This window comes from Coregonus clupeaformis, unplaced genomic scaffold, assembly GCF_020615455.1.
Source record: "Coregonus clupeaformis isolate EN_2021a unplaced genomic scaffold, ASM2061545v1 scaf0101, whole genome shotgun sequence".
Taxonomy (NCBI): Eukaryota; Metazoa; Chordata; class Actinopteri; order Salmoniformes; family Salmonidae; genus Coregonus; species Coregonus clupeaformis.
The window spans coordinates 216,963-236,654 of record NW_025533556.1 but is presented as its reverse complement, the minus strand read 5'-3'; the positions used below and the strand labels follow the sequence as shown (position 1 = coordinate 236,654).

The following is a 19,692-nucleotide window of genomic DNA, read 5'->3' as shown; positions in this document are numbered from 1 at the left end:
CTATAATTTTAATGGTAGGTTTATTTGAACAGTGAGAGACAGAATAACAACAAATAAATCCAGAAAAACGCATGTCAAAAATGTTATAAATTCATTTGCATTTTAATGAGGGAAATAAGTATTTGACCCCCTCTCAATCAGAAAGATTTCTGGCTCCCAGGTGTCTTTTATACAGGTAACGAGCTGAGATTAGGAGCACACTCTTAAAGGGAGTGCTCCTAATCTCAGCTTGTTACCTGTATAAAAGACACCTGTCCACAGAAGCAATCAATCAATCAGATTCCAAACTCTCCACCATGGCCAAGACCAAAGAGCTCTCCAAGGATGTCAGGGACAAGATTGTAGACCTACACAAGGCTGGAGTTGCAATGATCATGAGATCATGAGAACGGTGAGGAATCAGCCCAGAACTACACGGGAGGATCTTGTCAATGATCTCAAGGCAGCTGGGACCATAGTCACCAAGAAAACAATTGGTAACACACTACGCCGTGAAGGACTGAAATCCTGCAGCGCCCGCAAGGACCCCCTGCTCAAGAAAGCACATAAATACTCTCTCGACTTCAGCATTCAAGTGTGGCAAGGACACCACAGACACAGCAGCCATGGCAAGTTCTTGAAACGGGTTGATATCAGCTGCATCCCTGAACTTCCAAATCTCACTCCAGAAGCCCAGTGTGTTTTTTGTCTCATTCCATTTACTAAGATGGATGGCACGCCATTGCTGGACAATCTTGTCTATCTCTGCAGGGGAGTAGCCAAGGAGCTTGGCTATTTTTTCTATTTCTCCAGGGCTCTTATTGTGCTTTAGAGTTTCCTCCACATTGAAAACTGACATGTACTGCAATGCTTCGATGTTGTCCGGCAGTCTCACCCTCAACTCATTAGTGAGGGAGATGGTGAAGGCTACACACCACTTTCTGACATTGTTTTCATCCTCAGGCGCAAGGTGGAGCTCAGCTGCCTTTGACTCAAAAAGGTAACCAAGGTACGGTTTGGGACTGATGTATCTATCTATTGGCCCTTTGAGTACATCAACATTTGCCAGTGGATTCAGCACCCTGCTGCTCACAGACTTGATCAGGCTAACCAAGCTGTCAAGTAGCTTAAGAGGATCTACTTGCGCTCCCTCAAAAGCCTTGATGGCCAACTGTACCTCACCCAGCACTGACTTCAAAAAAGTCAGATACAATATGTTTTGAGGATCACTGTACATGGAGTATAAAACCTCAGCCATGTAGCAGTGTTCACTGGACTTGGTGACTGAGAAATGCATGAAAAAGAAAAGGAAAGCCTCACACTCTAGGAGCTCAGATGCACTAATTTAATAACCTAATAACCAACGTTTCGACAGACAAGCTGTCTTCATCAGGGTATAATGACAAACATTGCGGGTCACTATTTTATATAGTGTCAAAGGACACACGCAGGTGTCTGTAATCATGGCCGGGTGTGGCCTAATAGCATTGGTTAATTCACAGATAAACAGAACATACAAAAAACATGGATAGCATACGATCATAGATACAACTTGGCTACATATTTTTATTTTTATTTTTTATTTTTTTTACCAGGTAAGCCAGTTGAGAACAGGTTCTCATTTACAACTGCGACCTGGCCAAGATAAAGCAAAGCAGTGCAATAAAAACAACACAGAGTTACATATGGGGTAAAAAACAAAGTCAAAAATACAACAGAAAATATATATACAGTGTGTGCAAATGTAGCAAGTTATGGAGGTAAGGCAATAAATAGGCTATAGTGCAAAATAATTACAATAGTATTAACACTGGAATGCTAGATGTGCAAGAGATTATGTGCAAATAGAGATACTGGGGTGCAAAAGAGCAAAATAAATAACAATATAGGGATGAGGTAGTTGGGTGGGCTAATTTCAGATGGGCTGTGTACAGGTGCAGTGATCGGTAAGGTGCTCTGACAACTGATGCTTAAAGTTATTGAGGGAGATAAGAGTCTCCAGCTTCAGAGATTTTTGCAATTCGTTCCAGTCATTGGCAGCAGAGAACTGGAAGGAATGGCGGCCAAAGGAGGTGTTGGCTTTGGGAATGACCAGTGAGATATACCTGCTGGAGCGCAGACTACGGGTGGGTGCTGCTATGGTGACCAATGAGCTAAGATAAGGCGGGATTTGCCTAGCAGTGATTTATAGATGGCCTGGAGCCAGTGGGTTTGACGACGAACATGTAGTGAGGACCAGCCAACAAGAGCGTACAGGTCACAGTGGTGGGTAGTGTATGGGGCTTTGGAGACAAAACGGATGGCACTGTGATAGACTACATCCAATTTGCTGAGTAGAGTGTTGGAGGCTATTTTGTAAATGACATCGCCGAAGTCAAGGATCGGTAGGATAGTCAGTTTTACGAGGGCATGTTTGGCAGCATGAGTGAAGGAGGCTTTGTTGCGAAATAGGAAGCCGATTCTAGATTTAACTTTGGATTGGAGATTCTTTATGTGAGTCTGGAAGTTGAGTTTACAGTCTAACCAGACACCTAGGTATTTGTAGTTGTCCACATACTCTAGGTCAGACCCGTCGAGAGTGGTGATTCTAGTCGGGTGGGCGGGTGCCAGCAGCGTTCGATTGAAAAGCATGCATTTAGTTTTACTAGTGTTTAAGAGCAGTTGGAGGCTACTGAAGGAGTGTTGTATGGCATTGAAGCTCGTTTGGAGGTTTGTTAACACAGTGTCCAATGAAGGGCCAGATGTATACAAAATGGTGTCGTCTGCGTAGAGGTGGATCTGAGAGTCACCAGCAGCAAGAGCGACATCATTGATATACACGGAGAAAAGTGTCGGCCCAAGAATTGAACCATGTGGCACCCCCATAGAGGCCCACAAACATTTACAATGAATAGCAAAATCACAATAATGGCTTCAAATCAAAGTCTAAGTTGAGACCGAAGGGAGCAAGGGTCTTTAAATTAAAGATTCAGGCAGCCTCTCGTTTTAACAATAAGTTGTCGAGGTCATGTTCGATGCCAATATAACGTAGGGACGAAATCGAGTGGTTCGCTTCCAAAAAGTGGGCAGCGACTGGGTATGTAGAGTTTTTGCACCTAATGGTGCTACGATGTTCCGAGATTCATACTTTTAATCAGCGCTTTGTTTTACCCACATAATGTTTACCACAAGGACAAGTTATAAGATAAATAACTGCCTTAGTGGAGCACGTAATAACACCTTTGATTGGGATCTGTTTCCTTGTTTGTGGGTGTTTAAATGATCTACATTTGTAAGTACCATTGCATTGAGCGCAGCCGTTACACTTGTAGTTTCCATCCCGTAGAGGTGCAAATAGACGTTGTGCAGGGATATTTAGGAGTGGTAAATCCGAGTTTACCAATTGATCTCTGAGGTTTCTGCCCCGCGAGAATACAACCAAGGGAGGGTCCGAAAACACATTACCAATACTGTCATCGGATCTTAGAATGTGCCAATGTTCGTGAACGATTCCCTTAATTTGTTCAGAGCACTTTGAATAGCCTGTAGTTAGAACGCAAGAATGCTTATTTTTGCGAGACTGTCCCTGAGAGGTCAAGTCTCGATTTGTTTTGAATTTTGTCAATGGCAGTATTAATCTGACCATTTTTGTACCCCATCTTCTTGAATTTTATTTGCGTCTCAGACATATTTCGTTCGAAATCTGATTGTTCTTTATTAATTATTTTGACTCGACAGAATTGGCTGTAGGGCAAACTATTTTTCAAGGGAAGCGGGTGACAACTATCAGCCTTCAACAAACTGTTACGATCAGTAGGTTTCCTGTAAAGATCAGTGTATAGAACATTATCCTCACACAAAATCTGAAGATCAAGGAAACTGATTTGACGTGTGTCAGATTGCATAGTAAATCTCAGGTGCTCAGAACAAGAGTTAAGAAAAGCATAGAATGCCTGGAGCTATTTTAAGTCACCCTCCATAGAACAAAAATATCATCAATGTACCGTTTCCAAATAATAATGTTAGGCAAGAAAACATGTTTGAGAGGATTGAAAATGGACTGTTTCGCAATGTAACCCACATACAAATTAGCATAGTTAGGAGCCATAGGGGATCCCATAGCAGTACCCTTCGTCTGAATAAAGAAATCATTTAGAAACATGAAGTAGTTGTGTGTGAGTACTATTTCAGCCAGTGTTATAATGCATGCACTGGAAGGTAGTTCATTTGGGTCACGTTGCAGAAGAAAATGTTCCATGGCTTCAATACCGTCCTCGTGTGGAATATTCGTATATAACGACTCAACATCAAAAGTAACTGACAAGGTAGTATCAGGGAGAGGATCAAGAGATTCAATAATAGAGCTCATACTGCTGGTGTCCTTTACAAAGGAGGGGAGCTGTTCTGCGAAAGGTCTAATAAAAAAGTCAACAAAGGTCGATAAAGGGGCTGTTACTGCATCAATACCCGCTACAATAGGGCGCCCTGGAGGTTTTGTATCATTCTTGTGTAATTTCGGCAAAGTATAGAAAGTGGCAATTTTAGGGTGTTGAATAGCCAAAAAATCGTGTTGTTTTTTGGTGATTTGACCAGAACTTAAATACCCATCTAGGACAGTAAAGATAGTGTTCTGAAATTGGGAAGTGGGGTCACTTCTGAGTTTCTTGTAAAAGGTGTTGTCAAGCAGTTGTCTGTGACACTTATTTACATAAACTGTCCTATCCATGAGTACAACCGACCCACCCTTATCAGCAGGGCGGGTAAGAACTGACGTATCGGATTGTAAATCAAGCAAAGCTTGTTTTTCATCCTTGGGTACATTTTGAAAGATATATACTCCTGTTTGTTCTTAAGGAGATTACCAACATCTTTTTTCAACGAGTCTGCAATATGTCTCAATAAAGTGATTGAGATTGGCTGGAGGTACAAACTAACTCTTCCTTCTGAAAGGAGTCGGAGTATGTGCAGGTGAGCCACCTACATGTTCAGTTGAAATATCATGATTAGGGGAGCGAAAGTATTCCCTTAAACGGATGTTTCTAAAAACATAAACATGTCTACCTTAACATCGAAATCGTTGCACTGAGTTGTAGGCACAAAATATAACCCTTTATTAAGCAAGGAGACATGGGCAGGACTCAATATCTTGCTTCATAAATTAAAGACACTCAGTCCCGTGGGTTCTGGGAACGGTCCCCTCTGCCTCTGGTAGTCGTTTTTTACCCCGTTGTGTACCGCATCTCGTCGGTACGCGTGACCGCGGCCACCTCCGCGCTTCCGTCTGCCCAGTCTCTCGTTGGATAAAAAACTGGCACTGGAAGCGGATGAGGCGCTAGTTGTAGAGCGTTGGTCAGACGGGAGTGGATAGAAGTTAGCGGCCTCCCTCCTGCGTCTGTCATGGAGAGGAGGAGCAGGACTTCCTTTGTCAGGGTTTCTCCAGAAGTAGACTGCGAAATGTAGCCTAAGCTCCTCCCACTGGTCCAAAATGCGTGAAACCGCAGGTTCAATGGAGAGCCAACGTGTGGCACACGCCTTGGTTATCTGTAAAGGTTTCTTCCCACAGTCGATGGTCTCGTATATGGCCTTGTAGGTCTCCCTGCGCTTTGGTGACACTGAAAACCAGTTATAAGTCTCTCATACTACACTACGGGGGATGGTGCCATTGGAATACTACACTACGGGGGATGGTGTCATTGGAAGCATGATTTACAGCAAGCTGCAGAGAGTGGCACACACAGCGAATAAGAACCAGATCTTTGAGGCCATCCTCCTCCTTCAGCACTTTATGGACCCCATTGTTAAGCCCCGTCATAACAGAGGCATTGTCAGTCCATATCCCCAGGAGTTTCTCTTTTTTAAGACAACACTTCTCGAGGAAAGCCACAACAGCACGGGCTATAGATTTGGCATCTCCTCTCTCCAACTCAACAAGCCCCAGAAATGTTGATACAATTGTCTGCTTGGTGTCACTAAAGTACCTTATCACAACCCCCAGGTACTTAGAAACACTTACATCCGTGGACTCATCGAGGAGGAGGCTGAAACGCTGGTCACCCACATCTGCGACCAACTTTTTCAGAAAGAAAAAGTCGCTAGATATGTCGCTAGTCGATTTTTTGAAAATGTGTCGCTAGAGGGGTATGAATACTCGCTAAATATAGCGACAAAGTCGCTAAGTTGGCAACACTGGCCGGCCCGTGTTGGTTCTGGGGTTTGCGTTATGGATGGGTTTATAGCTCTCTACCGCCATCATGTGGCCATCTAAGAGTATGACGTGTTTATCTACTGTACAGAACGACGGATGTGACGTAACTGTAACTGCGACATTTTCCGCTGCTGTGAATTCACGTGGAGTATTTTAAAGCAAGCACCATCAAGCACACGAGTGAACCCACCAAAATGAAACAAAAGGAAGGAGTAATGTACGTTTTTTTAAATTGTATAGTTAACGTCACTTGCTAGGAAACTAGCTAGCCATGTAGCATTCAAAACCGTGTTAGTTGAGCTCTTCCATCAAGCGAAATGTACTATGTCATGGCATCTGTGTTGTTTTACTCAAGTGTCACGGTTGTCCATAGCTGAAGTGTTTTCCTGTTGAATGACTGTTTCCTTAGAAAACCTAAGACGAAGAGGGCTAAGCGCTTTCTTGACAACAGAGCTCCCAAGCTTACAGAGAACGTAAAGAATGCCATGATCATGAAAGGAGGCAACACCAGTATGACTGTCACTCAAGCGCTGAAGGACATTGTACGTTTTCTGACTGTCGACCCTCCCCTACCAGAATCATGAAGACTGTCAAGTTTTGAGTGCCAGATGGCTAGATAACTGTTAATTTATTTTTCTCTCCAGTATGCCCTGAAGAAACCATGTGCTGTACTGTACAAAAAGTAAGTGACGGATTTTAAAGGTCCAATGCAGCCGTTTTTATCTCTATCAAATCATTTCTAGGTAACAAATGACTACCTTACTGTGATTGGTTAAAATTAAAATGGTCAAAAAGAAACAAAAATAGCTTCTTAGTCCTAGCATAAAAGGTCTTTACTATCTATGAGTGGGAAAACTGTTAATGGGAGAGAGGTTTGGAACTCTCTTATTGGTCTATTAACTAATTTATAGCCTGGTGATGTAATGGAGCCAATTTGTAAGTCGCTCTGGATAAGAGCGTCTGCTAAATGACGTAAATGTAATGGAGCCAGATACCTGCCAAAAGGTTAGGATTGTAAGAAAATTCATACATCAATTGTTAGGATCATAAGAAAAGCCATGTGTGAAACATGAACGTAAACGTGACATTTCATCTGTGAACATTCAAACACCATGTTACGATTACATTATAGGCTTGAACAAATCTTGTTGCAATTCTGACACATTAATACCTTTCAGAGTTTTGGCAGATTCATCTCACCAACAAAAAAAACATTGGAGTCTTTGCCACTTAAATATATTTTTTATATAATATTTTGACATTTATTTCATCACTCAAAATATTGCCAAAGCATATCCTGTTGGAGGGGTTAATATTTTTTGATATGATTTATATGAATCGGGTCATGAACATATGGACTATGAAATGAACAAGGGAGAGGTATGGACTATGAAATGAACAAGGGAGAGGTAGGCAAAGTCTAGCATTAGTTTATTCCCACGCTTTACAATAACTCTGTTGCAGTGGTCTTAGGTAGTCTCCGTATAGGCTATTCCCTCCATTGCAACACTGCTGCCCAGTTGAAGAGCTTGTGATCTCCATGCAGCACCATGCACCTTCGGAAAAGCACCCCTCAGCCTCAGAAGAGACCCTTCTGGAGGCATGCAGTCATAGTCATTATACCCTAATGTAGGCCTATTTGCCTACTAGCCAAATAAAGTGCAGAGCATGCATGAGGTGTGCAACTCGTCATTCCAACATATTTGAACATTTAATTCATCCTTTGTTCAGTCAGTCAGTATGGCATCCATTCAGTCATTTGTCTGTTGGAATAGGAACTAAATCTGTCTTATCCATTTGTTTATTGAAATCATGTCTATTCAAAATAATCTAAATTCTCAAGTTCTTTAGCCAATCACTTTCTTTTAATTTAAATTTTTTTTTATTTCACCTTTTATTTAACCAGGTAAGCCAGTTGAGAACAAGTTCTCATTTACAACTGCGACCTGGCCAAGATAAAGCAAAGCAGTGCGATAAAAACAACAACACAGAGTTACATATGGGGTAAAAAAACATAAAGTAAAAAAAAAAAGGGTATTTACAGACACACGACAAAAACAGGACTGCACTACTACGCCATCTTGGATTCTATCTTTAATAATTCAATGTTTTAATTTAAGCCTATCCAAATAAAAAATAGGCCTTCAACTTGTAGGCATTGCAATTTAGGCTATAAGTTTGGGTACTGGTGTCTTGCGGAATAATTTTAGAACTCTATTTGTGTTTTATAACTGTTTTTATTATAGGGCTCCCCTTAAAGAGTCCCTAGCTCACAGGCCTCTAAATATGGCCTCTAAATATGGTCTCTAAATATGGCCTCTAAATACATTTTGAACAAAATAGTTGAAGAAGCACGTGCAGTGGCTGATAGGGAAAACAGATCTAGCAATAAGAATAGGATATAGATAGTCTTGACCATTTGAGACCCCTTGGCTATTTCGCTCAGGATAGGTTATAGCCAAGACTTAATCAATATTTTGTTATGTCTCATTTATTGATATGGATATAGCCTCTGTGATGGGGTTGTGCAACGAAAATGGCTATAACAAGCATACATACAGAGCGGAATTCACTAATACAACACTCAAAATGCCTAATATAAGGCCTACAGTTCGTGCTCACAAATACTGGAAAAAGTGTGATTCATTAGGTTATATGATCACTACAATAGCCCCACCTGGCTATACAAATGAATTATGCAATTATATGGCCATTAAATAACACACAACAGCATGGCATATTTAGATGGCGGAATAGGCCTAAATCTAATTTACTTTCTATTTAGCAGCTGAGACGGTTATTCTAGACAAGGCTCTTCTGTGTCTTTGAAGAATGGCACCGAAGGAGATGGCTGCTGTTTTAGGGGCTCCTAATGAATTGTGCTATTGTGTGTGTTTTTACGCGTTATTTGTAACTTATTTTGTACATAATGTTTCTGCCACTGTCTCTTATGATCGAAAAGAGCTTCTGGATATCAGGACAGCGATTACTCACCTCGTACTGGACAAATACTTTTTCTTTAACGAGTCAGACGCTAAGGATTTTCTTCAGACACCCGACAAGGCCCAAATCCCCGTCATTCAAATCAAATTATATTTGCCACATGCGCCGAATACAACAGGTGTAGACCTTACAGTAAAATGCTTACTTACAAGCCCTTAACCAACAATGCAGTTTTGAGAAAAAAAAAGTGTTACGTCCGTGTAGCCATGATTAGCTGTTCAGGAGTCTTATGGCTTGGAGGTAGAAGCTGTTAAGAAGCCTTTTAGACTTAGACTTGGCGCTCCGGTACCGCTTGCCGTGCGGTAGCAGAGAGAACAGTCTATAACTAGGGTGGCTGGAGTCTTTGACAATTTTTAGGGCCTTCCTCTGACACCGCCTGGTATAGAGGTCCTGGATGTCAGGAAGCTTGGCCCCAGTGATGTACTGGGCCGTACGCACTACCCTCTGTAGTGCCTTGTGGTCAGAGGCCGAGCAGTTGCCATACCAGGCGGTGATGCAACCAGTCAGGATGCTCTCGATGGTGCAGCTGTATCACTTTTTGAGGATCTGAGGACCCATGCCAAACGTTTGTCTCCTGAGGGGGAATAGGCTTTGTCGTGCCCTCTACACGACTGTCTTGGTGTGTTTGGACCATGATAGTTTGTTGGTGATGTGGACACCAAGGAACTTGAAACTCTCAACCTTTTCCACTACAGCCCCGTCGATGAGAATGGGGGTGTGCTCAGTCCTCTTTTTTTCCCCCTGTAGTCCACAATCATCTCCTTTCGCATGAGAAAGAGACAGAGATATCGGGGACGTAGGTCAGGGTGCCTTGTAAGGATCTGACGGCGAGTGCGTAATCTGCCTCTACCATCAGACTTATTAGCCAACGTACAATCATTGGATAACAAAATAGACGAACTAAGATCACGGACATCCTACCAACGGGACATTAAAAACGGTAATATCTTATGTTTCCCCTAGTCGTGGCTGAACGACGACATGGATAACATACAGCTGGCGGGATATACGCTGCATCGGCAAGATAGAACAACTGGGTGGCGGTCTGTGTATATTTGTAAACAACAACTGGTGCACGAAATCTAATATTAAGGAAGTCTCAAGGTTTTGCTCGCCTGAGGTAGAGGATCCCATGATAAGCTGTAGACCACACTATTTACCAAGAGAGTTTATCTATATTTTTTGTAGCTGGCTATTTACCACTCAAACCGATGCTGGCACTAAAACCACACTCCATGAGCTGTATAAGGCCATAAGCAAACAGGAAAATGCTCATCCAGAGGCGGCGCTCCTAGTGGCCGGGGACTTTAATGGAGGCAAACTTAAATCCGTTTTACCTAATTTCTACCAGCATGTTACATGTGCAACCAGAGGAAAAAAAACTCTAGACCACCTTTACTCCACACACAGAGACGCGTACAAAGCTCGCCCTCCATTTGGCAAATCTGACCATAACTCTATCCTCCTGATACCTGCTTACAAGCAAAAACTAAAGCAGGAAGCACCAGTGACTAGGTCAATAAATAAGTGGTCAGATGACGCATATGCTAAGCTACAGGACTGTTTTGCTAGCACAGACTGGAATATGTTCCGGGATTCTTCCGATGGCATTGAGGAGTACACCACATCAGTCACTGGCTTCATCAATAAATGCATCGATGACATCGTCCACACAGTGACCGTACATACCCCAACCAGAAGCCATGGATTACAGGCAACATCCGCACTGAGCTAAAGGGTAGAGCTGCCGCTTTCAAGGAGCAGGAGTCTAACCCGGATGCTTATAAGAAATCCTGCTATGCCCTCCGACGAACCATCAAACAGGCAAAGCGTCAATACAGGACTAAGATTGAATCATACTACACCGGCTCCGACGCTCGTCAGATGTGGCAGGGCTTGCAAACTATTACAGACTACAAAGGGAAGCACAGCCGCGAGCTGCCCAGTAACACGAGCCTACCAGACAAGCTAAATTACTTCTATGCTCGCTTCGAAACAAGCAACACTGAAGCATGCATGAGAGCATCAGCTGTGCCGAACGACTGTATGATCACACTCTCCGTAGCCGATGTGAGTAAGACCTTTAGACAGGTCAACATTCACAAGGCCAGACGGATTACCAGGATGTGTACTCTGAGCATGCGCTGACCAACTGGCAAGTGTCTTCACTGACATTTTCAACCTGTCCCTGACTGAGTCTGTAATACCAACATGTTTCAAGCAGATCACCATTGTCCCTGTGCCCAAGAACACTAAGGTAACCTGCCTAAATGACTACCGACCCGTAGCACTCACGTCTGTAGCCATGAAGTGCTTTGAAAGGCTGGTCATGGCGCACATCAATTCCATTATCCCAGAAACCCTAGACCCACTCCGATTTGCATACCGCCCCAACATATCCACAGATGATGCAATCTTTATTGCACTCCACACTGCCCTTTCCCACCTGGACAAAAGGAACACCTACGTGAGAATGCTATTCAGTGACTACAGCTCAGCGTTCAACACCATAGTGCCCTAAAAGCGCATCACTAAGCTAAGGATCCTGGGACTAAACACCTCCCTCTGCAACTGGATCCTGGACTTCCTGACGGGCCGCCCCCAGGTGCTAAGGGTAGGTAACAACACATCTGCCACACTGATCCTCAACACAGGGGCCCCTCAGGGGTGCGTGCTCAGTCCCTTCCTGTATTCCCTGTTCACCCATGACTGCATGGCCAGGCACGACTCCAACACCATCATTAAGTTTGCCGACGACACAACAGTGGTAGGCCTGATCACCGACAACGATGAGACAGCCTATAGGGAGGAAGTCAGAGACCTGGCTGTGTGGTGCCAGGATAACAACCTCTCCCTCAACGTGATCAAGACAAAGAAGATGATTGTGGACTACAGGAAAAAGAAGCGGGCCGAGCACGCCCCCATTCTCATCAACTGGGCTGTAGTGGAACAGGTTGAGAGCTTCAAGTGCCTTGGTGTCCACATCACCAACAAACTATCACAGTCCAAACACACCAAGGCAGTCGTGAAGAGGGCACGACAAAGCCTATTCCCCCTCAATAGACTGAAAAGATTTGGGTCCTCAGATCCTCAAAGTTCTACAGCTGCACCATCGAGAGCATCCTGACTTGTTGCATCACTGCCTGGTATGGCAACTGCTCGGCCTCCGACCGCAAAGCACTACAGAGGGTAGTGCGTACGGCCCAGTACATCACTGCAGTCAAGCTTCCTGCCATCCAGGACCTCTATACCAGGCGGTGCCAGAGGAAGGCCCTAAAAATGGTTGAAGACTCCAGCCACCCTAGTCATAGACTGTTCTCTCTGCTACCGCACGGCAAGCAGTACCGGAGCGCCAAGTCTAGGTCCAAAAGGCTTCTTAACAGCTTCTACCCCCAAGCCATAAGACTCCTGAACAGCTAATCAAATGGCTACCCAGACTATTTGCATTGTTCCCCCCCACCCCCTCTTTTACGCTGCTGCTACTCTCTGTTTAGTATCTATGCATAGTCACTTTAACTCTACCTACATGTACATATTACCTCAATTACCTTGACTAACCTGTGCCCCCGCACATTGACTCTGTACCGGTACCCCCTGTATATAGCCTCGCTACTGTTATTTTACTGCTGCTCTTTTAATTATTTTTGACTTATCTATTTTTGACTTAACATTTATTTTTCTTAACTGCATTGTTGGTTAAGGGCGCGTAAATAAGCAGTTCACTGTAAGGTCTACACCAGTTGTATTCGGCGCATGTGACAAATAACATTTGATTTGATTTATCAAAAGGTAATTTGCTGAAGGCCCAAGCCTATACTACGCCATCTACTGGTATAACATTGTTATTGAATGCAGTTCTAAAACAAGATCTTGACATTTATTTTGGAAATGAAACCGGAAGCTGCAAAGCAACTCTGGGCAAAAGTTGCTTCACTGACTGGCTGACTTCAATTAGCTACGTTTGGTTCGTGTCCTTTGCAGATGCCACCTTACTGACAAAAGTTTGTACGCATAAAAAATATCTGTAACCGAGTAAAGGGAGACGTAAAGTAAGAATATAACGTGTAAATGTTCATTCATAGTCGTTTCACGCATGGCTTTTCTTACGATCCTAACAATTTAGGTATGGATTTTCTTACGATCCTAACGATATGTACGCTCAACCTTTTGGCAGTTATCCGGCTCCAAATGATGTAACCAGGCCAGCTGTTTTCAGCAACTGTATTTTTTTATTCGGTTGTCATATTGGTAGGTTTGCTAGCAACAAACGATTTAGCTAGCTTCTAGCCTAGTGTTTGATATGCGATGCGATCTCCTCGTAATTAACAGTCAGTATTGACCGGTGTCCAGACGAGAAGACAAACTTTTCTAGCTATGCCATGCAAAATCAGGCATTATCAGCTCATTGTTATGGATGTATCCAAATGAATGTCAATAGAAATGTTATTCTGGCTGCAGAGGTCATGACTGTGTTAGCCATAGCTAGCTGGCTAGCTAGCAAGGGATAGGAACGTTGCCGATCATAAACAGCGAACGACTGGGTCTGTCCTAATCGAACGAACGACTGGGTTGCGTCTCTAGCAACCAAAATATGAGAAAGTATGAATACACTTATATAAATGAAATATCAACGATTTTGGGGGGTTTTCTACCGGTAAATGTGTGCTTAGTATTGTTTTCTTTGCATCTGTGGTATAAGTGGGAGAACTGCTTAAACAAACGCAACGAATTAAACTTTTCTGTTATTGTGGCTGCAGAGGTAGTGACTGTTTAGCCATAGCAAGTTGGCTAGCTAGCAGCAAGCAAGGGATAAGAATGTAGCCACTGAGCATGGCAATGGAACATAAAGAACGAACTACTGGGTCGCGTCTCTAGCAACCAGAATTTGCTTATGAAAATATAAACGAAAAATAAGTATTTATACCGGTAAATGTGTGCTTACATTTTGTGTTCTTTGGCAACTGTGGTACACTACATGACCAAAAGTATGTGGACACCTGCTCGTCGAACATCTCATTCCAAAATCATGGGCATTAATATGGATTTGGTCCCCCCTTTTCTGCTATAACAGCCCCCACTCTTCTGGGAAGGCTTTCCACTAGATGTTGGAACATTGCTGCTGGGACTTCCTTCCATTCAGCCACAAGCATTAGTGAGTTCAGGAACTGATGTTGGGTGACTAAGCCTGGCTCGCAGTTGGCGATCCAGTTCATCCCAAAGATGTTCGATGGGGTTGAGGTCAGGGCTCTGTGCAGGACAGTCAAGTTCTTTCACACCGATCTCGACAAACCATTTCTGTATGGACCTCGCTTTGTGCACAGGGCATTGTCATGCTGAAACAATAAAGGGCCTTCCCCAAACTGTTGCCACAAAGTTGGAAGCACAGAATAATCTAGAAAGTAATTGTATGCTATAGCATTATTTCCCTTCACTGGAACTAAGGGGCCTAGTCCGAACCATGAAAAACAGCCCCAGACCATTATTCCTCCTCCACCAAACTTTACAGTTGGCACTATGCATTGGGGCAGGTAGCGTTCTCCTGGCATCCGCCAAACCCAGATTCGTCCATCGGACTGCCAGATGATGAAGCGTGATCCATCACTCCAGAGAATGCGTTTCCACTGCTCCAGAGTACAATGGTGGCGAGCTTTACACCACTCCAGCCGACGCTTGGCATTGCGCACAGTGATCTTAGGCTTGTGTGTGGCTGCTCGGCCATGTAAACCCATTTCATGAAGCTCCTCACGAACAGTTCTTCTGCTGATGTTGCTTCCAGAGGCAGTTTGGAACTCGGTACTGAGTGTTGCAACCGAGGACAGATGATTTTTACGTGCTTCAGCACTCTGCTGTCCCATTCTGTGAGCTTGTGTGTCCTACCACTTCATGGCTGAGCCGTTGTTGCTCCTAGGCATTTCCAGTTCACAATAACAGCACTTACAGTTGACCGGGGCATTTCTAGCAGGGCAGAAATGTGACTAACTGACTTGTTGGGAAGGTGGCATCCTATGACGGTGGCATCCCTATGTCACGGAGCTCTTCAGTAAGACCATTCTACCGCCAATGTTTGTCTATGGACATTGCATGGCTGTGTGCTCGATTTTATACACCTTTCAGCAACGTAGCCGAATCCACTAATTTTGAAAGGGTGTCCACATACTTTTGTGTATATATAGTGTATCAGCGGGATAAACGCCTCCGTTCTGTATATAATTTTTACAAGTTAAACTTCGCGATGGACTCATGCTACTTACGCCAAATCGTACCACGCTCAGTCGCTTAGGTCACTCGTTTTGCCCATTCTAACGTTCAATCAAACAGTAACGGAATGCCTTAGGCCTGTCTGCCTGCTTTACTGTCAGTAGGAGCTAACCATTTTTGTGAACGGGGTGGTGAACCTAATAAACTGGCAATGGAGTGTTTGTGTATATATCTATCTCAGGAAAATCACGTTTTTGACTGCACTGGGGCTTTAACTTTACTTGAGTAGGAGAACCGTTATTATTTTAACAAATCCAGTATTGTGGTAGTACTGAAATTATTGTATTTAGTCTTCATGTTTTATTTTCCCCCTGTAAACATTGGATATTTACAGCAACTTGGGCATAAAGGACTGAGTATACTGAAATAATAACAAAACATAAATAGTCCATCTATTGTTAGTACTTGAGAAATGTGTTTTTTTATTGTGCATGTAAACTAAATGTTGTCTTTCCTTCCAGGAAAAATATAACCAGGCCATTTGAAGATTCTACATCATTGGTCAGTTAACCAGAGATATTGCATGTCTTCAGTACCCTCTAATAACTGATTTGTTTAACCTGAGAATACCAATTGTTTTTGATTCCTCTAGTTCTTAAACATGCACAGTATAGTGAGTGTTTCAATGTAGTAGTAAAGTGTATCTTAATCCTGGTCCAAGGGAGATATTTTTGTTGTAGCCCTAGCACTACACACCGGAATTCTAGTGGAATCAGGCGTGTAGTGCTAGGGAAAACACAAACATTTGCTCCTCTTTGGGTCCACAGGACCAGGATTAAAAAACACTGCAGTAGTGTAATAGTTAGCATCACTTTAAAATGCAATGTATTCACTGCACTGCCATTTCCCATCACCAATATTTTGTCTGTCTACAGGAATTCTTCTCGAAGAAAACGGATAGCTCCCTGTTTTTGTTTGGCTCACACAACAAGAAAAGGCCAAACAATCTCATATTTGGTAAGCATTTTTGTATTCTATCATTGGGAGACAGAGACCTTGCTCTCTACACGAGATGTCTAGTACTTTTCAAAGCAGATAAGGGTTTGACCTTGTTTTTCTCCTTTCCTTTTTACCGATTACAGGTCGTCTGTTTGATTTCCACGTGCTGGATATGATTGAGCTGGGCATTGAGAAGTATAACTCCTTGAGTGAGATCAAGGTGATGTTTCTGCAGTTTCTATAGTCATTTGTAGTTGTGTTGTTTCACATTGCTGCATGATACCACTGATGTGAGTTCTGGAGTTGTATCAATGATTATTTTTATTTTTTTGCAGAGTGTGTTCAGTACCTGATGTTCTGTACATTCTTAATCTCCCCAAATCTTAGTTCTTTAAGTGTCGTCACCACATTTCTGTACATGCACTCTGCTACAAAAAGCCAAATGAATACACCTCCTTGGATACAGGGGTCTGAATGAACAACTACAAATTAACTATTTCCTCTTAACACTATTTTAGACACACTGTTTCCCTGTTCTTTGAATTTTTTTCATTTTTGTTTTACTGATAAAAACATGCCAAAACACTTGTGTGGAACAGGCACCCATGGACTGTGAACAAGTGAAGTTAGTGTTACCCGTCATATCATAATCTTCCTCCTGTCATTTTATGTTCTGTTTCCAATGCATTGCAGAGCAGCAAATGTCCTGAGGGGACCAAACCGATGCTGGTGTTTGCAGGGGAGGCTTTTGACCATGATAATGACCACAAACGCCTAAAGAGCCTTCTTACAGGTACAATTTAGTCTTAAGCTAAACATTTACATTCGGTGTTAATCAGACGTCGTGGGGTTAATTTCAGTCCTACCCCTTCAGTTAGAACAAATTTCCTCTAACTATACTGAACAAAAATAGAAACGCAACATGCAACAATTTCTACGATTTTACTGAGTTACAGTTCATAAAGGAAATCAGTCAATTGAAATAAATTCATTAGGCCTAATCTATGGATTTCACATGACTGGGCAGGGGTGCAGCCATAGGTGGGCCTGGGAGGGCATAGGCCCCACCCACTTGGGAGCCAGGTCAACCCACTGGGTAGCCAGGCCCAGCCAATCAGAATGAGTTTTTCCACACAAAAGGGCTTTATCACAGACATAAATACTCCTCAGCACCCCCAGTTCGATGTACTGCCAAATTCTATAAAAAAGACGGATGCGGCTTATGGTAGAGAAATTAACATTAAATTCTCTGGCAACAGCTCTGTTGGACATTCCTGCAGTCAGTATGCCAATTGCACACTCCCTCAACTTTAGACATCTGTGGCATTGTTGTGTGACAAAAATGCATATTTTAGTGGCATTTTATTGTCCCCAGCACAAGGCGCACCTCTGTAATGATCATGATGTTTAATCAGCTTCTTGATATGCCACACCTGCCAGGTGGATGGATTATCTTGGCAAAGGAGAAATGATCACCCACAGCCCATCTGAAATTAGCCCACCCAACTACCTCATCCCTATATTGTTATTTATTTTGCTCTTTTGCACCCCAGTATCTCTATTTGCACATAATCTCTTGCACATCTAGCATTCCAGTGTTAATACTAATTGTAATTATTTTGCACTATAGCCTTTATTGCCTTACCTCCATAACTTGCTACATTTGCACACACTGTATATATATTTTCTGTTGTATTTTTTTACTTTGTTTTGTTTACCCCATATGTAACTCTGGTTGTTTTTATCGCACTGCTTTGCTTTATCTTGGCCAGGTCGCAGTTGTAAATGAGAACTTGTTCTCAGCTGGCTTACCTGGTTAAATAAAGGTGAAAATAAAATAAAAGGATGTAAACAAACAAATTTGTGCACAACATTTGAGAGAAATAAGCTTTTTATTCCAGCTCATGAAAAATGGGACCAACATTTTACATGTTGCGTTTTATTTTTGCTCAGTATAATTTTTTTGGGGGGAAACATACCTTCTCAATCCATAGTATTTTTGTAGTTTGTAATAATATTGCATTTCATGTCAGCGGTGCTATTTTACTTTTTTTTTCTTTCTTTTTTTTCTTGTCGTACAGACTTCTTCAGGGGTCCTGTTGTGCCTTCTGTGCGTCTGGCTGGTCTGGAGCATGTCCTGCACTTCACTGCTCTGGAGGGGAAAATCTACATGCGCAGCTACAGGTATGTCTGCCTGCTAGCAGCTAGACCATCTACCAATGCCTCATATTATTCACGATAGATTATGGATGAATTACATATGATCTGCATCTTTCACCCCTGAAATGATCACTAGTCAAAGCTCTTTGGTTTCTCAAGATCTCTGTTGAAGAAGTCTGGATGTCGTACACCAAGAATTGAGCTGGAGGAGATTGGGCCGTCTTTTGACTTTGTCTTGCGGAGAACCCACCTGTCATCAGACGACCTGTACAAGACTGCTCACAGGCAGCCCAAGGCTCTGAAGGTATGAAACATGTCTAGTTGCAGTCATCTTTTTCAATCTCTTTCAAGAGTCGCTATGTTGAATGTCACGCAAGGTTGCTTCTTTTTAAAAGTATCTTAATTGCACAATGGTATTGTGTGCCATTGGCCAAATAATGAAGAAGTATCTATGTAATGAAATGAAACATCAAGGCAATCACAGTCATCATGTTGTTCTTTGTCAATTCTGTTCTTTACAGCCCAAGAAGAAGAAGAACATATCCCACGATACCTTTGGTACCAAGTTTGGCAGGTTGCACATGCAGAAGCAGGATCTGGCCAAGCTGCAGACACGTAAGATGAAGGGTCTGAGGAAGAGGGGCCCGGCAGCCGCTGCTGTTGTGGAGGGAGAGACGTCCCCGAAAACAGCCAAAGTAGAAGTAGAGTGAAGTCTTCCCAGGCTTTAATGGACGTTTCACAAGCTCACGTCACGCTAACTGTGGACGTTGACTGATGTCTTCAGAATTCTCATCAATGATGAAAGAATTACCCCCACATGCATGTTTACCTTCTGAAGGCATGTTTGTCAATGTGGTGTGCTTGTCAATATCTCTTGTTAATGATGTACAAATCGTGTTCATTCTGTTGCTTAGTCTGGAAATGTTTTGTGTGAAAGGCAAGCCCGTCAGATATGTGTGCATAAGGGAAAAAAAAGCATAGTTCAATTAACTGTCAATGTTCTAAAATAAAATACTCTAAAATACTGTATTTGAATCTCTACTTTGCGGAAGCATTGTCAATGATTACATGTATTTGTACATCTGTCTCGTGCTGTTCTTTTCAGAGGTTTTACAATGTATTTCTTTTTTGTCGTGCACAAGTACAGTGAAATGCCTTTCTTGCAAGTT

At 42.7% G+C, this 19,692-nt stretch overlaps 1 protein-coding gene across 1 annotated transcript; it reads left to right on the top strand.

Moving 5' to 3' along the window:
* Nucleotides 1-6,269: 6,269 nt before the first annotated feature.
* On the top strand, nucleotides 6,270-19,552 carry LOC121552648 (ribosome production factor 2 homolog). The gene is made up of 10 exons (XM_041865629.2): nucleotides 6,270-6,380; nucleotides 6,573-6,705; nucleotides 6,808-6,845; nucleotides 15,886-15,925; nucleotides 16,300-16,381; nucleotides 16,507-16,583; nucleotides 17,057-17,156; nucleotides 18,445-18,547; nucleotides 18,683-18,827; nucleotides 19,045-19,552. The coding sequence occupies exons 1-10, from the start codon at nucleotides 6,358-6,360 to the stop codon at nucleotides 19,231-19,233; spliced, it is 930 nt and encodes a 309-aa protein (XP_041721563.1). The 5' UTR covers nucleotides 6,270-6,357; the 3' UTR covers nucleotides 19,234-19,552.
* The last annotated feature ends 140 nt before the right edge of the window (nucleotides 19,553-19,692 follow it).

Coding starts and splice junctions, on each gene's coding strand:
- LOC121552648 (XM_041865629.2), top strand. CDS start 6,358: ATGAAACAAAAGGAAGGAGTAAT. Junction 16,584..17,056: donor ACTCCTTGAGTGAGATCAAG/GTGATGTTTCTG, acceptor AATGCATTGCAG/AGCAGCAAATGTCCTGAGGG. Junction 18,828..19,044: donor GGCAGCCCAAGGCTCTGAAG/GTATGAAACATG, acceptor TGTTCTTTACAG/CCCAAGAAGAAGAAGAACAT.